Source organism: Pogona vitticeps, chromosome 4, assembly GCF_051106095.1.
Source record: "Pogona vitticeps strain Pit_001003342236 chromosome 4, PviZW2.1, whole genome shotgun sequence".
Lineage (NCBI taxonomy): Eukaryota > Metazoa > Chordata > Lepidosauria > Squamata > Agamidae > Pogona > Pogona vitticeps.
In genome coordinates, this window is record NC_135786.1 from 190,320,835 (window position 1) to 190,343,655 (window position 22,821).

Consider the following 22,821-nt stretch of genomic DNA (forward strand, 5'->3'; position numbering starts at 1 on the left):
TCTTTCATCCATTAACTACTTCTCACCCAAATATAAAGCAATTGTCAGGGCTGTTTTTCAACAAGTATGAATCATAGTGAGCATAAGAGGGTATCCTATAGAGTCAGACCATTTGACTGCTGCCAACACAGGGACAACATTGAGTTATTTTCTGTTTTGTTTTGTTTTTTTAAATCATGGATACAGACACACAATATCCCACATTAATAAAAGAGGGTTTTTTGATGAATTGGATATTTTTAAGGAAGGGATTTTCTGTTTTTACTAAATTCTTATTATCTTACATGTACAGAATATCGGGTTCAATTGCAATTCTTGTTTCCCTAATCAACCAAATTAGTTTGTTGGGCTGTGATATAATATCTGGCATACGTCTTAATTGATTGGCAATGTGATATAGCCTTTAAACTGGGAATCATTAACCCTACAACTTTTTGAAATTTGTACCATTTCCTCTTATTAATCCTTGACTTCTTATCTCCATTACAAAATTTATTAATAATGTTTTGCTGGTCCTTCACCTCTTCTTCACTATTTTTTATGAGTAGCATCATAGAGAAAAATTATCTTAGGTAGTATCTTAATTTTGTACACTGTAATTCTGTCAAACCATGACAGTCCAATTTTCCTCACATCATCAAGCTTATTTATAAATATTTGTTTCAATATTTTGAAATCCTCTTCTTTCAATCTTTCCAAACCATATGAGATATTTATACATAAATACTATTTACTTACTAAACATCCAGTATAATCACATTATTGAAACTGGCTCAGTTGCCTCCACTGCTTTTTCTTTGTTGGGGAAGTTAATGTCTTCTCAAAGCCATAAAAATATTCCTGCAGTGCTTCTCAGCAATTCAGAAATATATGAAAAAGCTGTCCCTCCATGCAGTAGCTTGCTTCTGAAAGGCAAACCTTGGCACATCCTTAAACAAAACTACCCAGAAATCCCTCAAGAACAGTGCAGGATTGAATCAGAAAAAGGAGTCTGTCCGACTTTCTGTCTTGGAAGGAAACATGCAAAGGATGTGAGCATAAGCACAGCCTAATTAAAAGGTGGAAGGGATAACAAATAACAGCTCATGGTTTCTGAAGCCAATATCAATTACGTAAGCAACACACAATCATTTGAAAGACCTTCCAGGAGTCCAATGTAGATTGAGCTTGCTAATCAATATAAAATACTTGTAACAAGGATCCATCAGGCAATTTTTTATAGGTATGAAGAGTGCAAAGAGGTTAAGAAGATCTGAAATTCTCAGAAGTCAGAAACAAATTACTGTAGAATACAATTTGTTCTGAATCTCCCTAGGAATGTAACATACTTGGTGGAAATAAAATACATGTATTCTTTTCAATGCATTCATGCTACTCTCATGGGCAATAAGGAAACAAAAAAATAACTGTATAAAAATACGATAGTGTTTAGAAATGTTTTACATTCATTAAGTCTGATGCAATTAAATTGTTGCTCAGAGCATTTGACCAAACATATGCTACAGGTTGGCATTATCTAGCATGTGTAGGTAGGTTTTCTAATGTTACTTCCAAACCATCCGTTTCAGTGTTTTTTTCTCCCTGGACAACCACTTTTATGCATTTTTCAGAATGATGTTTTGTTTTTGACCGAATATTATTTTCCAAGGATATGCTTTCTTGAGGAACATGTTCCATAGCATTTAACCTCTCCTGGCAGCATTTTGGATAGTTCTTAAAGCATTCAAATGGATCGTTGCACCTTTCACAAGGAAAATAAGAACATCCTTCCACTGTTTGCACAGAATTACTGGTGGACTCATTTCTTCCTTTAAAAGGTTTCAAGTGGGCCTCCAGAGTTGACCTGAAAGTGCAAGTTTGTGCACATTTGACACAAAAGCAAGTCTTGATGCATAACTGTTGGAGAATTGCAAAATCTTTGGCAATGATGCTTCGAAAATTGGGCTTTAGAACTAGGTACATAACTGGGTTGTAGAGTGGTGAAGACTTAGCAAATACTGCTGGTACAGCAAAGGCTAGTGGGGGAATCCTTTCAATTGATCCAAAGGCTGCCCACATGGCAATGACAGCATATGGACTCCAGGCAGCAAAAAATCCAATGCACACAGCAATGCTCAGCTGAAAATAATAAGGAAAAAAGTTAGTGCTACCAAAAAAAGATAATATAGTAAAAGCATATCAGACCAATACATTACTACATTACTACATCCTCACTCCACAATGGAATTCAAGGTAACAAAAGAAGGGTAGTTATCAGGATTTTTAATCGATACTCTTTAATTATTTGAGTTTCACTTGTCAGTGGGCACGGCAGTTCTAATCCTTCATCTCAGAGAATGCCATAATTGGATCTGGCAGGACAGAAAAGAGAGATGAGCTGTATTTCAGTGCTTTCCTCCTTTCTTGGCTTGGATTCTTTCTAATCTAATGGTTTCAATGGCAAGAAATTCATCTACATGTAGTGGTAGTGCAACGTTTTGACTGGTTTGTAGGGGGCCCAAAGCTGGCTAGGCTGGATGCAAACAGGAGGCTGAGCTTCAGAAAGCATCATAGCTCCCCGTCCCTCACACTGATCTACAATGTATCTCTATTTTTCATTTTTGCCACTCCCACCTTTCATTTATTTATAACATCTTTACACACAGTATACTAAGGATTATTTATACTTGCTGTTTTTCCTACATGGAGATAATTACCATGTAAGAAAGATGTGTACTCTATAAAATGTGACATGAATGTTCACTTTGTTCCTTGTAGACTATAGACTATAAGGATATATTTTTAAAAAAGTCCTTATAGTACACATAATCTTTGTCAATGTAAATGTCTTCGCCCAAAAGTGATTTACCTTTGTGCAGGAAGTACATATTTGGAGGTTATGGTTATAGAAAGGTAAAAATGTTATATATATTGAATAACCATAATATACATTTTTTTATTTGAAAACATGCACCCCATCCTTTTGCATATTTTAATTAATGAATGCCTAAACAGCCATTTTGTACAGCTTACTGGATATTACTCTTGTGTCTCCCCTAATCTTTCACTTGGGTAAATGTACTCCAGTGTTCACTCTTGACCACAACAGATGGCACCCAATGAAGGGTCGCTCCTTTTCTCATTCTGAGGACATTCAGATCATAAAACTGAACACAACAATTAGCTGTTTGTTTCTCACATGTAGTCCCCAAACCTTCCATTAAGGTTCAATTTGTCTTCAAGGAGATTGCCCTTTCCAACAAAATTTTGCAGATGAAAGCTGTACAAGTGTTGGCTGCATCGGTGTGATGTAAATTCACTACTAAAGGTGACTGAGGGTTAAACTGGAAAGTTAATTGTATGAATGTTTATGTGTTCCCACATGTGCACATGACTATAGAATGCTCCATCCCAACACTGTTTGTGGATGCATGATCACTGTTTCTGTATTTGCCTTACAACTGACTAGTGTCACAGGTTTCATTGCTCTGTTTTGTTGTACTTATATTTTATTTATTCATTTATTTAACTGTACCCCGCCCATCTAGACACAAGTATATAGACTAAAGTGCAGCAAGGCTTATGCTCCATATTTCACCCCATATTTTCTTTCATGGCAACTTTTCCCAAATACCCTTCATGGCAATCTGAGTCTCCTTGCTAAGAATACACCACCCTCAACCGTCCATCTTCTCTGCCCACTGAAAATCATAGCTTTCACTCTGTGACTTTCAAGTCAAAAAGAAATATATGTAGCGGGATGAAACATGCCAGTCAGAATTGCTTCAATAATAGGCATATGTCTAATAAACTAGACATAAATAATTTCAGTTATGAAAAGGTCTTAAGCAGTAAATCACTACAGACAACCTTTTCAAGGACTTTAGAGTAAATAATGATAGCATACATCACTTCCCGCTTAAATGCATTTTGGAAACATGTCCACAGAACTTTATGCAGCAGACTGATGACTCACTTATATAGACAACACTACTTGCCAATGCTAGAATTCTGGCCAGGCCATCTTCATCTACTTTTTATTTTTACAGAAACAAGGTCCTTTCTTAGCTTGTGGTAATCATATTAAATACTATCTCCTTGAAGAGAGGAATGGGCTTCCTGAAAACAGCTTGTAATGGGAGGAACTGAAAGGACACTAACGGTCCTTTCAGTTTACTGAAAGATATACTCGTTGAGATAGCTTGTTGCTTTGTTACTTCACAATAGGGCAAACAAAGCATTTATAGAAGTGATCAATGTATTTTTTTAAAAAACCAAACACTCTTATGTCTCAATGCTTTTGCACATATTACTGTATAAGCCACACAGTGAGCCTTTAGTTATAATATACATCATTTTGTCTTGGTTATGGTTCACACTGATCATCTAAACAAGCTAATGCCCTATTCACTTTCCTTGCATTGAAAGAGAAACACTCCTACAGCTGTTAGCAGTGGTGGAAAGGGACAAGTTAAGTTTTTGTTCCCTGGAGTCATGTCCTGTAACTGGAGATTGGAGAAGAGAGTTCCTTTACATAGATAGATACACGAGATAGTGTTTGATTTTTCTTTGTTCAAGACCAAAAGCCTTATAAAGATTCAAACATGATAAACAGCCATGCAGCCTACCAATCATTTGCCAGGCCAAACTAGGAAAGCTCACTTAACATAACTAAGAGTCAGTGATATGATTTATTATATACATTTCTATATTTGGATATGTGCTCAAAGCCTCAAACACCTTAGGTTCAAGAACAATAAAATGTAATAAAGATAATTAATCCCAAACTAGCAGTATGCTTAAAAATATCAAGAAAATATTACCATCAATGTTGACCTATTCACTCTGCTTACCTAACACTGATCTCCATCATTTTATGGTTTCAAATAGACTGTGTAACACAAGATTGTTTTCAACTGAGAGACAAGTTCTTTATATACAGTATATCACAGAAGTGAGTACACCCCCTCATATTTCCTAAATATTTTAGTATATCTTTTCATGTGACAATACTGAATAAATGACACTTGGCTACAATGTAAAACGGTGAATATACAGCTTTTTCTTTGATTTCTGTGATATATTGTATTACTACTTAGACATATTGTTAGCAAGTTGAAATAAAGGATTGTATATAATCATTTGCATTGACAAGGAACAAATTATTTTATTTATTTATTTATTTATTTATTGGACTTATATACTGCCCCATAGTACTCTCCTATACAATTACCTATACATCCTACTTAGTGCCAGGTTCTTGCATTGGTACAGCTGTAATCTCCTACTAATCACTTTGATCTTTTTAGTCAAAGCCTGATTCACAAATTAAAGGTCAATAGACAATAAAATGAGCATGTTGTTAGAAAAGAGGCTTCCTTAAGTGTTCAAAGACCTGTGTCTGTTATAGCAAGTGCTCTCACTTAGCTCCATATCTTACATTCCAGTGAGTGTTGCTGATTATTCACTTAGAAATAAGTACAGGCTTAATTTGCAAGTCTGATTGCTTAGATTTGTATCACTAAAGAAATCTCACTATGGGGGGAAAGGGATTATCAGCTTCCAAATGTGTACTGAGAAGTCTCATCTAATTTTACCTAAGTACCATTAGTTTTCATAAATCAGACTTGTTGGTGGTCCAGCCAAAAGCAAGGGCCTTATTTGAAATGGCTTCTTGAAAGTACTATTTAAGACTGCCCTCAACAGCTCCAGCCCCGGTGGTCTTCCAGCTATCCCAGTGAGAAAGTCTTCAGGGGGGTTGTATATATTATGAATATAATAAAAGCGACCACGTGTCTGGTAACTGAAGATGGGCATGAACCGCCATTCCACAGTTTGTTGGTTCAGCCGCAGAGCTTATTCCATGGGTGCCCCAGATTCCTAGTCCTGCCTCCTCTGGTGGGCACCCACTCAGAGGCAGTGGTGTGCCTTCCTGAGTGGCACCCACCAAAGGAAGTGGGGCTAGGAAGCTGTGCAGCTGCTTCTGAGTGGGCACCATCTCTGGTCAGCAAAGTACCCCGCTGCTGTGTGAGAAATGTGAGATTCCCTGAGACTTACAAAGCTCCGTAAGAGGGCAAGTTCCAACGGAGGCTGCATCCATACAGAATGTATGGTTTTACTGCAGAGGTTCAGCTTCATTAGATTATTATCTAATCCCACCATTGGACATAGACCCAGGCATTTCTGTGTCACAAGGAGGCTATTGTGGAGCTTAGATGGGAGAGGAAGAATCAATTTCCAGACTCTCTGACAGCAAATCCTCACAGATTACTTCAACCTCAGTAACATCAGTGGTGGCAGCTTTGGGATGATTTGTTTTCTTCTTTTCTTTTAGGAAGGCCTGACGATGACAATCTCTTCTGCCCTGGTTTGACAATGTTAACACAATGAATTGGTGCCAAAGTCAATACCAAATAGATCAAACTAAATGTGGAGGCAGCGGAGGAGTCAGTGGCTTTTAACAGCATCTGCATCAGAAAACTCTTGAGGATTACAGCCATTTTACAGATTAGGGATTTGTGAAGGAATGTCAGCAATGGAGATGGCATTTTTCACAAGAAAACAAAAAACGTGTATTCCAATTTTCGGTTGACTGATTCAGGAAAGACTGACAAGATCTGCAAATGGGTGTGCTTTGTTCTTGTTGGAGGCAAAAAAAAGCACTTCCTATGTCCATCTGTTTGTCTTTACAGACAGAGCAGTCCCTGGGACCAAAGAGCTTAAAAGAAAGCCCCTGGGGCCAAAGACTCTAAAGAGAAACAAAAACAAGGACAAATTGACAAAAAGATGAAAACACTAAAAATGGAATAAAAGAAAATAAAACAAGCATTAAACCAACCACTGGGGGGGGAAATAACTTGTATTAGTCTGCCAGGCATGAAGAAAACAACAATTAAAAATTTTTAAGAAAACCAAAAAATATATGGCACCCTAAAAGAGTAATGGCTATATTTTAAATGTCAGCTTTCATGGACAAGACCACTTTTCCAGTCCTCTTGGTCTGAAGAAGTTCACAAAAGCTCACATTAAGATATAGAAGTTAGTCTTAAAACTGCTACAACATTGTTGTCTTTTTTATTTTTGTTTGTTTTGCCTGACAAGCTAACAGAGACTAAAATGGCTACCTCTTTTATTAGTCTTAACTCTCTCTGAGGTATTAAGAACTGATGGACTGTCCTCGTGCACACACATGGAGGTGGTGCAGGATTGCTGTCAAAATTCCATGTGTACAGAAGGTTCTGACCCACGGTTCCCATACATATGATACACAGAGACGATATAGAAATATTAACTTATGGATGTCTCCACTTTGGTAAAATATGTAAACAGATTGGATTGTTCTCCCCGCATTTCAATTCTATGTCATAGGAATGTTCCTCCATATTATTCCCATGACCCAAACTGCAGTGGAAACAACTCTCAGGTTGCTAGCAGGCCAATCATCCTCCCTGGCAATAGTCTTCTTTCAATGTACTGCAAAGAGTGTGACGGTGAGGGTGATGTCTCTCTAACTTCATGACAGAAGAAATGCTTAGAGAAGATGAGAAATGGTTCAGAATTTAATAATATAATGATGACTGTTATTCTGGATTCTTAGAAGGTGATGCTATGATGCTTACAGGAGAGTACTCCCATGAGTGTCAGTGGGGAATATATAATTCAGTTGTTAGTGTGCAAATATGACAGCATGAACATAGATTGTGTATTAGCACAAGAATCTACATGATCTATTAAACCAAGAGTAAGTAATCTTTATTAGCCTTGAGCTCAAATTCAACTTTGGAAAGGACTGGGGGAGCTTGTAATGGCAGCAACAGGTGGGGTCAAGGATTCATAGGCAGGCCATCTGTCAACTCTGAAGTAAGTCCTACAATAATAGCTTGCAGGCCTGAAAACCATAATTCAGGTCCATGTAAGGCATTCAAATACAGTGGTGCCTCGACTTACGAACGTCCCGACATAACGATCATTTCCAGTTACAACCAGCTCTGGCCACAAAATTTTGCTTCAACTTGTGGACGGAGCTTCCAGTTACAACCACAAAAAGGCAGGGGAAAAAGGCGGGGAATTCAAATTGCTAACCGTTGGTGGTGAAGAGGTTACTTCTTTGTAGCTCTTTTGCCCCAGCGGTTAGAGAGTGCGCGATCGGAGGAGGCTTCAGGCTGCCTGGTAAAGTAAGGTGCTGCTTTCTGCTTTGTAAAAACTGCTCTGGGTGGGTTTTGCAGCATGGTTTTGGGCTGGTTGGTGGGATTATGTTTCTATGCTGTAATGGGTCTTGCACGGTTTGTTTGTTTTTGATTTCCCCCCCCTTCCGATGGGTCTTGTGGGGTTTGTTTGCTTTTTGTTTCTCCCCCCATTTCCAATGAGTCTTGCGGGGTTTGTTTGCTTTGGGTTTTTTTCCCCATTTCCTAAGGGTTTTGTGGGGTTTGCTTGCTTTTTGCTTTGCTTTTTTTGCATTTCCGAAGGGTCTTGCACAGTTTGTTTGCTTTGCTTTTTCCCTCTTCGGCCGGAATGGATTAATCGCATTTCTGATGGGTCTTGCAGTGTTGTTGTTGTTGTTTTGGTGACTTTTTTCTTCCGTCAAAATAGATTAATTGCATTTCAATGCATTCCTATGGGAAATGGTGCTTCGACTTAACAACCATTTAGTTATGACCGGAGCTCCAGAACCAATGAAGTTTGTAAGTCGAGGCACCATTGTACCCTCTTATGTCTAATAAGTGACTGAAAATAATAGACAAAAAGCTTGTGAGCTAGATATTGAGCATCTATGCACCAGAGGTTCCTTATTGCTGCATTGGAGTATGGCAGATGATTAAGGGCTTCTGACAAAATACGTATGTTTCTTTAAAATGTTTATAAGATTGTGCTATTTATTGACAGCAATCACTATTAAATCATTAGGGGGGAAATCAGGGCAGAGGTAACATTATTTAATGTTACCTCCGCCCTGATTTTTTCCCCTAATTTGCCAGGCAGTGATCTGTATGCTATGTGTTAGGAAACACAGGGGCCATCTTGTTTTATAGACAAACAAACAATGTTACTATAAACCTGTGGATGGGCACTCATTCACCTCTAAAGGCCACAGCTTACAAAAAAGAACACAAATTTTGAATACCTTAGCTGTAATAGTTTGTACACTGCTTATCCTGGTAGATCCCAAGACATGTTGTTCCACTGCTTTTCTGGATTCCTTCACGGTGATCAGAATAAGAGTGTAAGAGGTAGCAATTATTCCACAGGGGATAATAAAACAGAAGACAAAAAGGACAATGGTGTAAGACATAGCTGTCTTGTTTATATTTGAAGTGTGCCAGTCAATGCAGCATGCTGTACCATATGGTTCGGCTCCATATTCTCCCCAGTGAGCTAGTGGAGAAAGGGCAAAAAAGGCTGCGTAGGCCCAAGTGCAGGCTATCAACATCCAAGCATGTTCGCGCCTGAATCTATTCCCTGAAATAAATAAATAAATAAATAAATAATCCACATTTAAAACATTACTGATCTGCTGCTTGTTATAATGCAATTGGTTTTAAATATAGAAATCAAAACACTACCTCTGGGGCAGACTTCATAACAAGCCCGTGGAAACAATTTACAAAGTCTATCCATCTCACTTTGATTTGAACCAAACAGAACAGTGAACCCTAAAGCTGTAGCAACACAGCCAAATATGGTTTCACTTTCTTTTTGTGAATGCTTGAGTATTTAAAGAGACCTTGAAGTGTAATGAACCAAATCCATTTGTTCCTGTTCCATTCTAAGTCAAGTGACCAGAAAGTACAGACATTTATACAACAATGCACTTTGGGATATGTTTTGAAATTGTGCACAGTTTGCTGTCCTCTGAAGATGCCGGCCACAGAGACTGGCGAAACGTTAGGAAGAACCACTTTCAGAACATGGCCAAGAAGCCCGAAAAACCCACAACAACCATTAGATCCCGGCCGTGAAAGCCTTCGCGAATACATTGTGCACTCTGTTTAAGAACCATTAGGTGGAGGAGAAGGGAATGAAACATACTTACCATAAGCTGGGAAACAAATTTTTAGGCAGCACACAGTACTCAGTAATGTTAGTGTTGTCAGACTGCAGATTCCAAACAACACTGCACAAAAAGCATAGAACAAGCAAACATGTTGACCATACAGCCACCTGGGGAGAAAACAAAGAAATGGCTATTATCCAAATAAATATATAATGAAAAGCAGCCTGCTGAAAGGGCAGTACTGATTACTGCCCAGAATCAATATTTTATCCAAAAGATACCTTAATATTTCTTTTGTTTGACTGATAAAACAGAAAGATAATATTTGGCTACAAAAGTCAGAAGAGAAAGCCTGTTGCTTCAAAATTAAAAGATAAATGCAAACACAGCAGACCTAAATGAATGTATCTGAAAGATTCTGGCCAATATCCATGTCAAATTCTTAATGTAACAAGAACATACAGTACTGAGAAGAGCATGGCCATTAAAGAAATGACATACCATTTCATTAATGGTTTTAAATAGCGAGAATGGATTCCCTGGCACATATCTAGGCTGGCATTGTGTTAGGCCCTGTGGTAGCTGTCTTTAGCAGCAATTGCAGGAAGAGACAAGAGCTTCAGTGAGGTTATTAGCGAATAGAGCCTTGTGCCACAAGATTCGTATTTGCTTTCTAAGCTGGCCTCAGGTATGGAGAAGAACACTGCTTTGTTGCCAGTACTAAAGTTAGATTAGCTACCAGTCAGCTTATTTACAATGAATGGAGTGTCCTTCACAAAAGATAGAAGCAGCATGTTAGATTTCATGGCATTGGTGATTACAATTAAAAATGCCACAAATGAGGAAAAATGCACTTAATTTAATGTTTAAATTAACTTAAATTAACTTGATTTGCATTGCATTTTTGTCATATTGCTTTGGCAGTTGCATTAAATAGTGCACTATTAAATTACTGATTTTATGGTAGGAGGATATGGTGGTAAATTCCCCATCAAAATCAATTTCAGTTATCAGGATGATTTTTAGTTCCTCAAGCAATTCTGTGATTCATTTCTAAAATATGTGAAATGGTTGCCCCTGAATACATGCAGACTACAACAAAAGAAAGAAAACAGTGCCCTTGTACTGAGGACTTTTATTGACTAGGTTAAAAGGTGTGGACTTCAGAGCAGTTTGAGCTTCTTAAAAATCACCTCAGGAGGTGAGGCCTGCACCAAATGGCCCTGCTGCTCCCTTCTCCCATACAGCCTGCCTTCAAGGAAGAGGAAAAGTTTACAAACTGATTTTAGTAGGCTACATGCAGTGTGTATGCCATATTTTACACATGCTGTCCTATGGAAAGCACTCTGATTTATCTCTTGTATTTTCCCATATTTATATAGAATGGCATGTAGATTTTCCATTAGAAACAAGTAAACATTGAGACTTTTGATGTTTGTTTTAAAACAAGCATTTGATTCCAGCACCTCAACACCCTCACAAGTAACTGTTTGTACTGCTTTCAGTGTATATATTTTTCTTACTAATGTTTAGAATGCCATTAGCAGTATTGAACAATTTCAATCCATTAGCACTCTTCTGCCTAACATTCTTTTAAAAAAAAGTTATGATACATGTTGCCTAGGTTTTCTGACCTGGGAGATATTCCACTCTTCATTCTGTTGCTGTGTTGATACCGCTTTCCCCTCTTTATCAGGAATGTTTCCCTTTCAAAGAATAAGCCCTATCAGTAAAGTATAACATGGTGACTGTGATCATATTCTGGCACTATGTAGCCACTCAAATTTAGTTTTCTAGTCCATGTTATACTGTGTTCTAACAATAGATATTTGCAAATTGTAAACACTGCACAGTTTTAGGTAATATGCAAAAGCCTGACAATTTTTAAAAGTTTATTTTATTTATTTATTTTTATTATTTATTTGTTATATTTTTACCCCGCCCATCTAGATTCGGGAATCTACTCTGGGCAGCTTACAGAATATAAGGATAAAAACAGCATTAAAATAACTTTGATTATAAGAGCAGAAAGATCAATAAAGAAAACAAGATCCAAGATGGGATAAAGAAGCTGTGTAATGGGAGGGGGGAAGACCTGCCGGAAGAACCAAGTCTTCAACTTGCTTTTAAAAATTCCCAGCTAGGGTGCCAGTCGGATCTCCAGGGGCAAGATGTTCCAAAGATGAGGGGCCACCACCAAGAAGGCCCAGTTTCTTGTTCTCTCCTTCTGGCCCTCTCTTGGAGTAAAGCCCCTCAACCTTCCAGTCTGGCTTGATGGAGTGACATGAGTAGAACTAGGTGGGGATAGGCACTCTGCCAGGTATTGAGGCCCTAAACCATTTAGGGCTTTATATGTTAGCATTAGTACCTTGAAATCAATGTGGAAACAAATAGGTAACCAGTGTAAGGCCAAATACGTAACCAGTGTCCTTTCACCCAGTTAATAATCTGGCGGCCGTGTCGTGGACCATTTGTAGCTTCCGCATCAGTCTCATAGGCAGCCCCATGTAGAGTGAATTGCAGTAGTCTAATCTTGAGACTATGAGTGCATGGACCAGGGTGGTGAGCTCTTGAGTTTTTCTGTTTCATTTTACCTCTCATGCTTAACTGTAGTTCTCACAAACTGTCCCTTCTGTTGTTTACTAACTAGGGCTCTTAGGATTGCTTTAAATAATGCTAATTTTCTGTGTTTGTTAGTACTAATACTGTTCAGTAGTTGAAGCAGTAGTAATGATACCCTTTGTACATCACTGAGACAGAAAAAAACTGTTTGGAATGACAGCAGTCATTCCTGTACTGCAAGCATAGATGACCTTCACCTGTCAGACAAGCTCATTCAAAGGAATGGTCCCTGAGCAATAAAACACTTCTATTACACCTTCAGCAATTCCTAAAAATTTACAGAACAACACGAGACTGATAAAACAATTTATGAAAACCATGCGTACACACCTTGGCTTAGCCAAAAATATAATCAGTAAATAAACTACGCTGGTTGTGGCAAAACTCCAAAAAGAAATCTAACTTTTTAGTGACAGAGTGTGAGAATCTGAATTGGAAGAAGCTGATGTGTACATGTCAAGCAAGTTACTCTGTTAAGTTTTTCCATTTAGAGAACAGTTTCCATCAGAAAAAGAAATCGGAAGATTGTATTTCCTCCATCCCCTTGATGTTCAATACAAAACCTTGAAGTCTGCTGCAAATTACTGTAAGATTCTCCAGAGCAAACATACAGAGGATTATGATGGGTCTGCAGAAAAGAGGAGGGGAAAGCCATTTCCACAAGTGTACTTGCATTTGTATGCCTTGGAATTCACCCTTTATTTGTAGGAACATCATTTGAGCAATCTTGGAAGCCAAAGCATGACAAGTTGCTCTACTTGTGTAACTTCCTCCAACAAGTTGCTGCCAGTCAGGATAGCTGTCTTATCATATCTAATATCAAAGAGAATGTGCCTACACATAGTATATCGGCAGCTGGGGAATGCCAGACAGAGGGTGCTATTGCACATGTCTCTTGCCTCTAGGCTTCCCACAGATAGCTGACTGACCACTGTGTAAACCAAATTGCTGGAGTATATTGACAATTGGTCCAATCTAGCATGGCTCTTATCCTGGCCCCCTTCAGATGTGCTGAGCTATAGTTCCCAACACTCTCACATACCCCACTAGCAAGAGCAATGGTCAGGAATGATGTAAGTGGCACTCTGTAAATTAATATTAATATTTCACTTCAGTGCCAACTGGATATCATTCCCAGTAAGACATTTTAATGGCCACAGTGTTGTGCATGTTGAATGCTAATTGGCACCAGCTGTTTAAGGATGTGCAGTTTGTTTTTTTACTCCAAGTCTCAGAGTTCTCCAAGAATTTCCAGACAGAGTTCTGTGAGTTCCAGCCCACAGACCCTCTCTCACAGACGTCCACATTTTGCTCACCCGGTCCAGGGCCTATCTCCAAGGCTGTATGGCTGTCTCGGGTACTGCCTGTTGTTAACGTACAAAAAAGGAACCTGCCATGGGGCTTCTTGAGAGTCAAAGTCTCATTACCTTTTAGCCTCTATAAAGTGTACCTCCCAAAGAACTATGATATCAAGGAAGTACCACAGTCACTTCCTTTTTTTAAATGTTAAGAACAGGAAGCAAGGCACAATATAGCTGCACAGCCTGACAGATAGGCCCTGGCCCAGTTGAGTGAAAGGCAAGAATCCATAGATATGGGTGTATGGCAGGGGTCTCAAACATGTGGCCTGGGGGCCATTTGTGGCCCACCGGACAAGAGTTTCTGGCCCCTGCCTTGCCTGCCCACCCCCGAAGCACCCACGCATCCTCTGCTGTCAAGAGTAAAAAAAAGCCTCGCCTCGATCACCGGCTCTCCCCCAAGACAGTGCCTCTTGCACCCTCCATCCGGAACTGCAGCCAGCCTGCCTGTCTGCCGGCTGGCAGGCTGCAGTTCCAGATGGCGGGTGCAAGAGGCGGTGTCTTGGGGGAGAGCAGGCGAGCGAGGCGTGCTGCCGGCCCTTTTCCCGGAACGCCCGAGCCGCCGTCGAGCGATGCCTGAGAGCAGAGCTTGCTCCCAGCCCGTCCTCGAAGAGCACCTCCAAGCTGCCAAGAGCAGCTGCCGCTGCCTCTGCCTCTTCCAGGGAAGCGGCTCTCTGGCTCTCTTTCTCTCTCGGCACCCCCAGCACCAACCCGGCTGCCTCAGTGCCTGGCAGTGTTTCCTCCTCCTCCTCTTCATCCTGCTTCAGCTGCCTTGGCTCTGGAGGCTGCCTGGGCTCGCTTCACAAAGTTTGGTCCTCTGTCGTCGTGGTGGTAGATGCTGCTGCTGAGTGTGCCTTTTTTGAGGGGGGCCCTCAGAGGAAGGTTGCCGGACCTCCATGTGTGTGTGTTTGTGTGCATGTGTGCGTGCACCTGTGGGGGGTGTCCTGTTTAATTTCGCTGGTACCGGTGGGGGCTTTTCCAAGGCGAATTCTGTGAGGGTAATTTTTTTAAATTTTATGTCGTGCCCTCCTCCCTCGGGCTAGGCGGTGGCCGGAGCTCCCTCCCTTCTCTGCTTCTTCATCCTTCTGCTGGTGATGGTGGCGAAGAAGGAACCAGAGGAGGTCGTGGCCGGCGACGAGGCTGGCGACGAGGGCTCGCACCCTCCTCCTCCTCCTTAGCCAGGCTAAGGAATCTCCTGGGCGGCTTCCTCGGGCTCTTGCTCCGCTTGGCGGAAAATCTGATGTGGCCCAGCCTCACCCAGACTCTGTCTCCAGCGGCCCCCGGGTAAATTGAGTTTGAGACCCCCAGTCTATGGGCTGGAACTCCCCAGAACTCTACCTAGAGAATTCTTGGAGTTTTTTAAAAACCCATACGAAATTATACATCTACACTATTAACACATAACATACTTTTCATAATCCCACAAGTTATTCATCACTGTCTTTAAAATAAATATGAAAAAAAAACAACAGTTCAGTTGTTAATGCTTCCCATTAGCAGAGAGTTCCAGGTGTGTGGTGGATTGAACAAACCTGTGTGAAAGGCTGGATGTAACAGCTAGAGGGTACAAGGTGAAAGTCATACCAAGGTCACTGATAGCCAGGTTGATCATGAAGTAATCTGCTGGTTTCAATAGGTTCCTTTTCTTATAGGAAATGTATAGGAGGATGCTGTTCCCACACAAGGCGCATATGCCTAGACAGCAAAATACATAAGATAACTCAGCTACTGTTTTGATTTTGCCAGCAAGTAGAATGTTTGCATTGCATCCAATGGTTTCAACAGAATGAGCAGTGGCTGGGGGACAATTAACCCAAATGTTCATTTATGGATTTTACAGAAATGATTAACCTTTAAGATATTTCAGCACAATATCCACATTGCTCTCTCTTCTCTAGTGCCAGGTTATTTTTATGATCCTTGTCTCCAAAATGGCTGAGTACCTCGTAAATCACTAATGGATGGGAACTTGGTAATAAATCAGAAAATTATCTATATAGGAAATATGGAGATAATAAAACATGACAACAGAGAATTAACACCCAATGCAGTACCCATTACAATGAGCCAGCTTGCAGTCCATTCCACAAAATGCATGGTGGTCACAGCTTACTGCACTGTCCCACTGAACCACAACAAATCTGTGCAAGGCACAAATTATCTCATAGCAAAGATTAAGTATCCTATATCATTATCCAATCCCCTTGGCTCCTAGGCCACTTTGACCTTGTTCTTTTTTTTTTTATATTTAATTTTGTATTTATTTTTAATTTAGTATTAAAACTAAAATAGAAATTCAATAATAAATGCATGCAATGCATATTGGACTTTCCCCACCCATGCCACCTTCACCCTTGGGACTAGGTGACCAGTAATATCAATTTATGTCCCTTTTCACCCCATACTTCTCCAAAAATACATTGATTCTTTTGCCGGCATACAGCCTTTCCCCTTCGAAAAGACATGCTCCAAGTACAAATTCCATATATCTCTGAAATCATTAGACTTTATTATTATTTTTATTCTTCTTTTCATTTCACATGTTAACTTATCATTAATTGCTAAGCTCTTCATTTCTTTATACAAACCTTCAAGATTAATTTGTTTGTCACTTTTCCAATTCTTTGCAAATATTAGTCTTGCTACTGTAACCATTATAACAACTAACTCTTTCTGATCTTTTTTTGATGGTAATTATTAATTATATTTATGAGGGCAATAATTGGTGATCTCTGAATCTCATATCCAATAATTTCTCTAATTTCCTTAAAAAACAGTGCCCATTCTTTCCTTCTTTTTTCATATGTCCCACTGACGTTCTGCATATAGATGCAGGCTAGGAACTAAACTACACTGTGTTGTCTCTTCATTTCTCCTATCCCTGCAAACCTAGCAGCAATTTTGGAAGGCAATAAATTAGGAGATTCACATAAAAGAAAGGGCTGAATAGTCTCTTCCTGAGCACCTCCACTCCAGTTACCGTATTTTTTGCTCCATAAGACGGACTTCCCCCCCCAAAAAAAGTGAGGGGGGGAGTCTGTGCGTCTTATGGAGCGAGGGCCACGATTTCTCCCCCACTGGCCCCATGGGGGGAGCGTTGCAAGGGTCCGAGTGAGCCTTCCAGGACCCTTGCAATGCTTGCCCACCCCTCTCCACCCCCACGGGGCCAGCAGGGGCGAAATCGTCACCTTCTGGGAGTCTTTTGTGAGGCTTTCAAGCTGGCGATTTCGCCAGCCCTGGCCCCGGGGCGGGAGCGTCACAAGGGTCCTGGAAGGCTCACTCGGACCCTTGTGACGGTATCCCCACCCCACCCCCCACGGGGCCAGCGTGGGTGAAATCGCCACCTTCTGGGAGTCTTTTGAGGCTTGGGAAGCTTCAGAAGAGTCCCAGAAGGTGGCGATTTCTCCCCCTCTGGCACCCGGGGGTGGGAGGGTGAGTCTCTAAAGGGTCCTGGAACACACCCTAGGACCCTTTAGAGACTCACCCTGCCCCCCGAGGGTCAGAGGGGGCAAAATCATCACCTTCTGGGACTCTTCTGAAGCTTCCCAAGCCTCAAAAGAGTCCCAGAAGGTGGCGATTTCACCCCCTCTGGCCTGGTGGGGGGGGCCTCCAAAGGGTCCTAGGGTGTGTTCCAGGACCCTTTAGAGACTCAGCGTGCCCCCCCCTGGAGGCCAGAGGGGGCGAAACTGCCACCTTCTGGGACTCTTTTGAGGCTTGGGAAGTCCACACAGTCAAAGGCTTTTGCATAGTCAATGAAGCAGAAGTAGATGTTTTTCTGGAACTCTCTGGCTTTCTCCATAATCCAGCGTATGTTAACAATTTGGTCTCTAGTTCCTCTGCCCCTTCAGATTCCAGCTTGTACTTCTGGGAGTTCTGAGTCCACATACTGCTGAAGCCTACCTTGTAGGATTTTGAGCATAACCTTGCTGGTGTGTGAAATGAGTGCAATTGTACAGTGTGTGTGTTTAGTCGTTTAGTCGTGTCCGACTCTTCGTGACCCCATGGACCAGAGCACGCCAGGCCCTCCTGTCTTCTACTGCCTCCCGGAGTTGTGTCAGGTTCATGTTGGTTGCTTCGCAGACACTGTCCAGCCATCTCATCCTCGGTCGTCCCCTTCTCCTCTTGCCATCACACCTTCCTAACATCAAGGTTTTTTCCAAGGACTCTTTTCTTCTCATGAGATGGCCAAAGTACTGGAGCCTCAGCTTCAGGATCTGTCCTTCCAGTGAGCATTCAGGGCTAATTTCCTTTAGAACTGATAGGTTTGTTCTCCTTGCAGTCCAGGGGATTCTCAAGAGCCTCCTCCAGCACCACAATTCAAAGGCATCAATTCTTCGGCGGTCTGCTTTCTTTATGGTCCAGCTCTCACTTCCATACATCACGACAGGAAAAACCATAGCTTTGACTATTCGGACTTTTGTTGGCAAGGTGATGTCTCTGCTTTTCAAGATGCTGTCAAGATTTGTCATCGCTTTCCTCCCAAGAAGAAGGCGTCTTTTAATTTCAGGGCTGCTGTCTCCATCTGCAGTGATCATGGAGCCCAGGAAGATAAAATTTGACACTGCCTCCATATCTTCCCCTTCTATTTCCCAGGAGGTGATGGGACCAGTGGCCATGATCTTAGTTTTTTTGATGTTGAGTTTCAGACCGTTTTTTGCACTTTCCTCTTTCACTCTCATTACAAGGTTCTTTAATTCCTCCTCACTTTCTGCCATCAGAGTGGTATCATCTGCATATCGGAGGTTGTTGATATTTCTTCCTGCAATCTTAATTCCAGCTTGGGATTCCTCCAGTCCAGCCTTCTGCATGATGTATTCTGCATATAAGTTAAATAAGCTGGGGGACAATATACAGCCTTGCTGTACTCCTTTCCCAATTCTGAACCACTCAGTTGTTCCATGACCAGTTCTAACTGTTGCTTCCTGTCCCACATATAGGTTTCTCAGGAGACAGATAAAGTGGTCAGGCACTCCCATTTGTTTAAGAACTTGCCATAGTTTGCTGTGGTCCACACAGTCAAAGGCTTTCGCATAGTCAATGAAGCAGAAGTAGATGTTTTTCTGGAACTCTCTGGCTTTCTCCATAATCCAGCGTATGTTAACAATTTGGTCTCGAGTTCCTCTGCCTCTTCGGAATCCAGCTTGTACTTCTGGGAGTTCTGAGTCCACATACTGCTGAAGCCTACCTTGGAGGATTTTGAGCATAACCTTGCTAGCGTGCGAAATGAGTGCAATTGTACGGTAGTTGGAGCATTCTTTGGCACTGCCTTTCTTTGGGATTGGGATGTAGACTGATCTTTTCCAATCCTCTGGCCACTGTTGAGTTTTCCAAACTTGCTGGCATATTGAATGTAGCACCTTAACAGCATCATCTTTCAAGATTTTAAATAGTTCAACTGGAATGCCATCACCTCCACTGGCCTTGTTGTTAGCCAGGCTTTCTAAGGCCCACTTGACTTCGCTCTCCAGGATGTCTGGCTCAAGGTCAGCAACTACATTGTCTGGGTTGTCTGGGTTGTCCGGGATATCCAAATCTTTCTTATATAATTCCTCTGTGTATTCTTGCCACCTCTTCTTGATGTCTTCTGCTTCTGTTAGGTCCCTCCCATTTTTGTCCTTTATCATGTCCATCTTTGCACAAAATTTTCCTCTAATATCTCCAATTTTCCTGAACAGATCTCTGGTTTTTCCTTTTCTGTTATTTTCCTCTATTTCTTTGCATTGTTCATTTAAGAAGGCCCTCTTGTCTCTCCTTGCTATTCTTTGGAAGTCTGCATTCAAGTTTCTGTAACTTTCCCTATCTCCCTTCCATTTTGTTTCTCTTCTCCTCTCTGCTATTTCTAAGGCCTTGTTGGACAGCCACTTTGCTTTCTTGCATTTCTTTTTCTTTGGGATGGTTTTTGTTGCTGCCTCCTGGACAATGTTACGAGCCACTATCCAAAGTTCTTCAGGCACTCTGTACACCAAATCGAGTTCCTTAAATCTGTTCTTCACTTCCACTGTGTATTCATAAGAAATTTGGTTTAGATTATCCTGAGTAGCCCAGTGGTTTTTCCTACTCTCTTCAGTTTAAGCTTGAATTTTGCTATGAGAAGCTGATGATCAGAGCCACAGTCAGCTCCAGGTCTTGTTTTTGCTGACTGTATAGAGCTTCTCCATCTTTGGCTGCAGAGAATATAATCAATCTGATTTCGATATTGCCCATCTGGTGATTTCCACGTATAGAGTCGCCTCTTGTGTTGTTGGAAAAGAGTGTTTGTGATGACCAGCTTGTTCTCTTGACAAAACTCTATTAGCCTTTGCCCTGCTTCATTTTGAACTCCAAGGCCAGACTTCCCTATTGTTCCTTTTATCTCTTGACTCCCTATACTTTAGCATTCCAATCCCCTAGAATGAGAAGAACATCTTTCTTTGGTGTCAGTTCTTCTCTGAGTTACTCAAGCCCCTTAGCCACGACAAGGCAGCAATCCATGAAGGCGAATAATGGTCTTATTATACTCTTATTTATGTAAGAAATTTTCAGAACATGCCATAATGCTTTTTCCCTCAAATACATCTCCAGAATAATCTTGTGATTAGACATGGGAGAGTCATCTTCATCTCTTGGGTGCGCCAAAGAAAAATCTTGGCAGCATAAATGTCTGGCCCGATTAACACCCACCACAGAAAGTGCCAGCCAACTTACCACGCAGCACATGTGGCCAGTGTCGTTGACAGCACAACGATCACAGCAGTAGCCCGGCTGGTGCTGCCCCACCTCCCTGCATGGACAGCCACTCCAGCAAGGGGGCAGGGACAACTCAAGAGTGGCTGTCTCAGCAGGGAGACAGGGCCGCACCAGCTGAGTTAGTGCCATAACTGGTGCACTGTTAATGACGCCAGCCATGCACACCGTGCGGTAAGTGAACCGGTGGGTTCTGGGGGAGGGTGTTAATCAGACTGGCCACCTGTGCTAGTGAGATTCATCTTCATATATCCCAGGAGATGAAGATGAATCTCCCATGTCTACTTGTGATGCAAACCATTATTTCATTTTTAATCGAAGGGGGAAATGCAAACGAATACACTGGCCACAGTGTGCATTGGATACAACAGGAAGCCGGATTTCTGCTGACTCTGGGCTTATGAGAAAGCCTGACTGCTGATACACACAGCTTTTCTACTCCTAATTGGCTTCCTTTGCTATGAACAGCACCTAAACAAACCATAAACTGAAAACTTACCAACTCATTCAAACTGGAGAGCGTTTGAACACACTCTCAAAGTGTTGCACCCCTTACAAGACAGAATCACAAACCAGATTTGGGGTTCTTGGCTTGTGTTCCTGACTCGTGAGAAACAAGTCAGGAAAAGAAAAACACAAAACCATTAGCACCACTTAAGTACTGCCAACATAGTATAAATATAGTTCTGTCTTTGGAATGTGAAATATAATCAACATCATATGCAGAGAATTTCCAGTGGTCACACTTACCAAATACAATGTAGAAGACGCCAAAAATAATATCAGCTGCTTCTGTTATTTTGGAATGAAATGTTGCATTCACAAGATAAGAACTCATCTGGATGAAAGAGATGGAGATGGGGATTAGGTGCTAACACGTTTCAGAACCTTCAGTATATTTTGAAGCACAGTGCCCACCATTAATATAGTATTTTAGCTTTAGAAGCATTAAGTTAACACTCACATTAATTTACAAAGAGGATTTTATAAGGTTTTATTTTAAAATGCCCATGTCTCAAACATATCATTTGCATCAAGATTAAATTGTACTGTTACTAACTGGAGTACCTTTTAGACAAATGATGCACCTCAGATCTCACAAAAACACCAATGGGAGGTTTGATGAGTATTACGTCAGCTTGACATGGTGCATAGGCTACTCAGAGCCTCATCCTAAAATGCATGGGAAAGGCCACAGTTCAGGACTTGGTTGCATGCAAAGCTTAGCTGCTTTGTGGCACTTCAAACACAGCTGTGACTTTTTCATGAATCAGCTACATAAACAGCAAACTGTGGCACTGACCTTTCAAATATTGTCAAAAATGGCTCCCACAACTCATCCCTCTAATATTCTACAGAAAATGCTTTTTTAAAACCACAAATCAAGAGGCCAGTTTTTCAAATCACGCAAATAGCACAAAATGTTTTCTTCATAACACAGTCCTTACCAACATTTTTTTTCTGATATTCATAACTCTAATTTCACAGTCCCCCTGTAACATTACTATGGAAAGATTGACCAAATAAGGCAGCCAGTCTCAAAGTCATCCAGAAGACCCTCTGTGTGTGTGTGTGTGTGTGTGTGTGTGTGTGTGTGTGTGTGTGTGTGTGTGTGTGTGTGTGTGTGTGTGTGTGTGTGTGTGTGTGTGTGTGTGTGTGTGTGTGTGTGTGTGTGTGTGTGTGTGTGTTTAAACATGAGCAGCTTTTGAATACTGAGATGTGAGGAGACCCTCTCAAAAACAGATCTTCATAAAAAATAAATTTAGGTCATTTATGGTCAGTGGTGCAAGACAGAGCAAGACAGGGAGACAATCTCACAGATGAATCAATAGACTAATCACTATAGATTGGAATAGACAGTGTCTGAGAATGTGGGAAGCAAGTTTCAATGCCAAGACTCATTGCATCCATGCCACCAACACCCTAAACAAGCAGAAGGTACAACAATTTAAAGTCCATCATTCTTCAGTGAGGAAGATTATTCACAAGTGGAAAACAATTTGAGACAATTGCCAATCTGTCTCTGGAGTGGATGTCCAAGCAGATTCACTCCAAGGTCAAACCAAAAAAAAACAAAACAAAACAAAAAACCCAAGAGTTACATTTCAGACTCTACAGGCCTCGATTAAGATGTTAAATATTAAAGTT

The 22,821-nt window shown here is 41.0% G+C and overlaps 1 protein-coding gene across 1 annotated transcript; it reads right to left on the reverse strand.

Annotated features, from left to right (window-relative positions):
* Positions 1-147: 147 nt before the first annotated feature.
* On the reverse strand, positions 148-21,529 carry LOC110077658 (opsin-5). Its single transcript, XM_020790964.3, has 5 exons — positions 21,424-21,529; positions 15,483-15,645; positions 10,010-10,137; positions 9,101-9,435; positions 148-2,118 (listed from the first exon to the last, which is right to left on the reverse strand). The coding sequence occupies exons 1-5, from the start codon at positions 21,509-21,511 to the stop codon at positions 1,513-1,515; spliced, it is 1,320 nt and encodes a 439-aa protein (XP_020646623.3). The 5' UTR covers positions 21,512-21,529; the 3' UTR covers positions 148-1,512.
* Between the last annotated feature and the right edge of the window lie 1,292 nt (positions 21,530-22,821).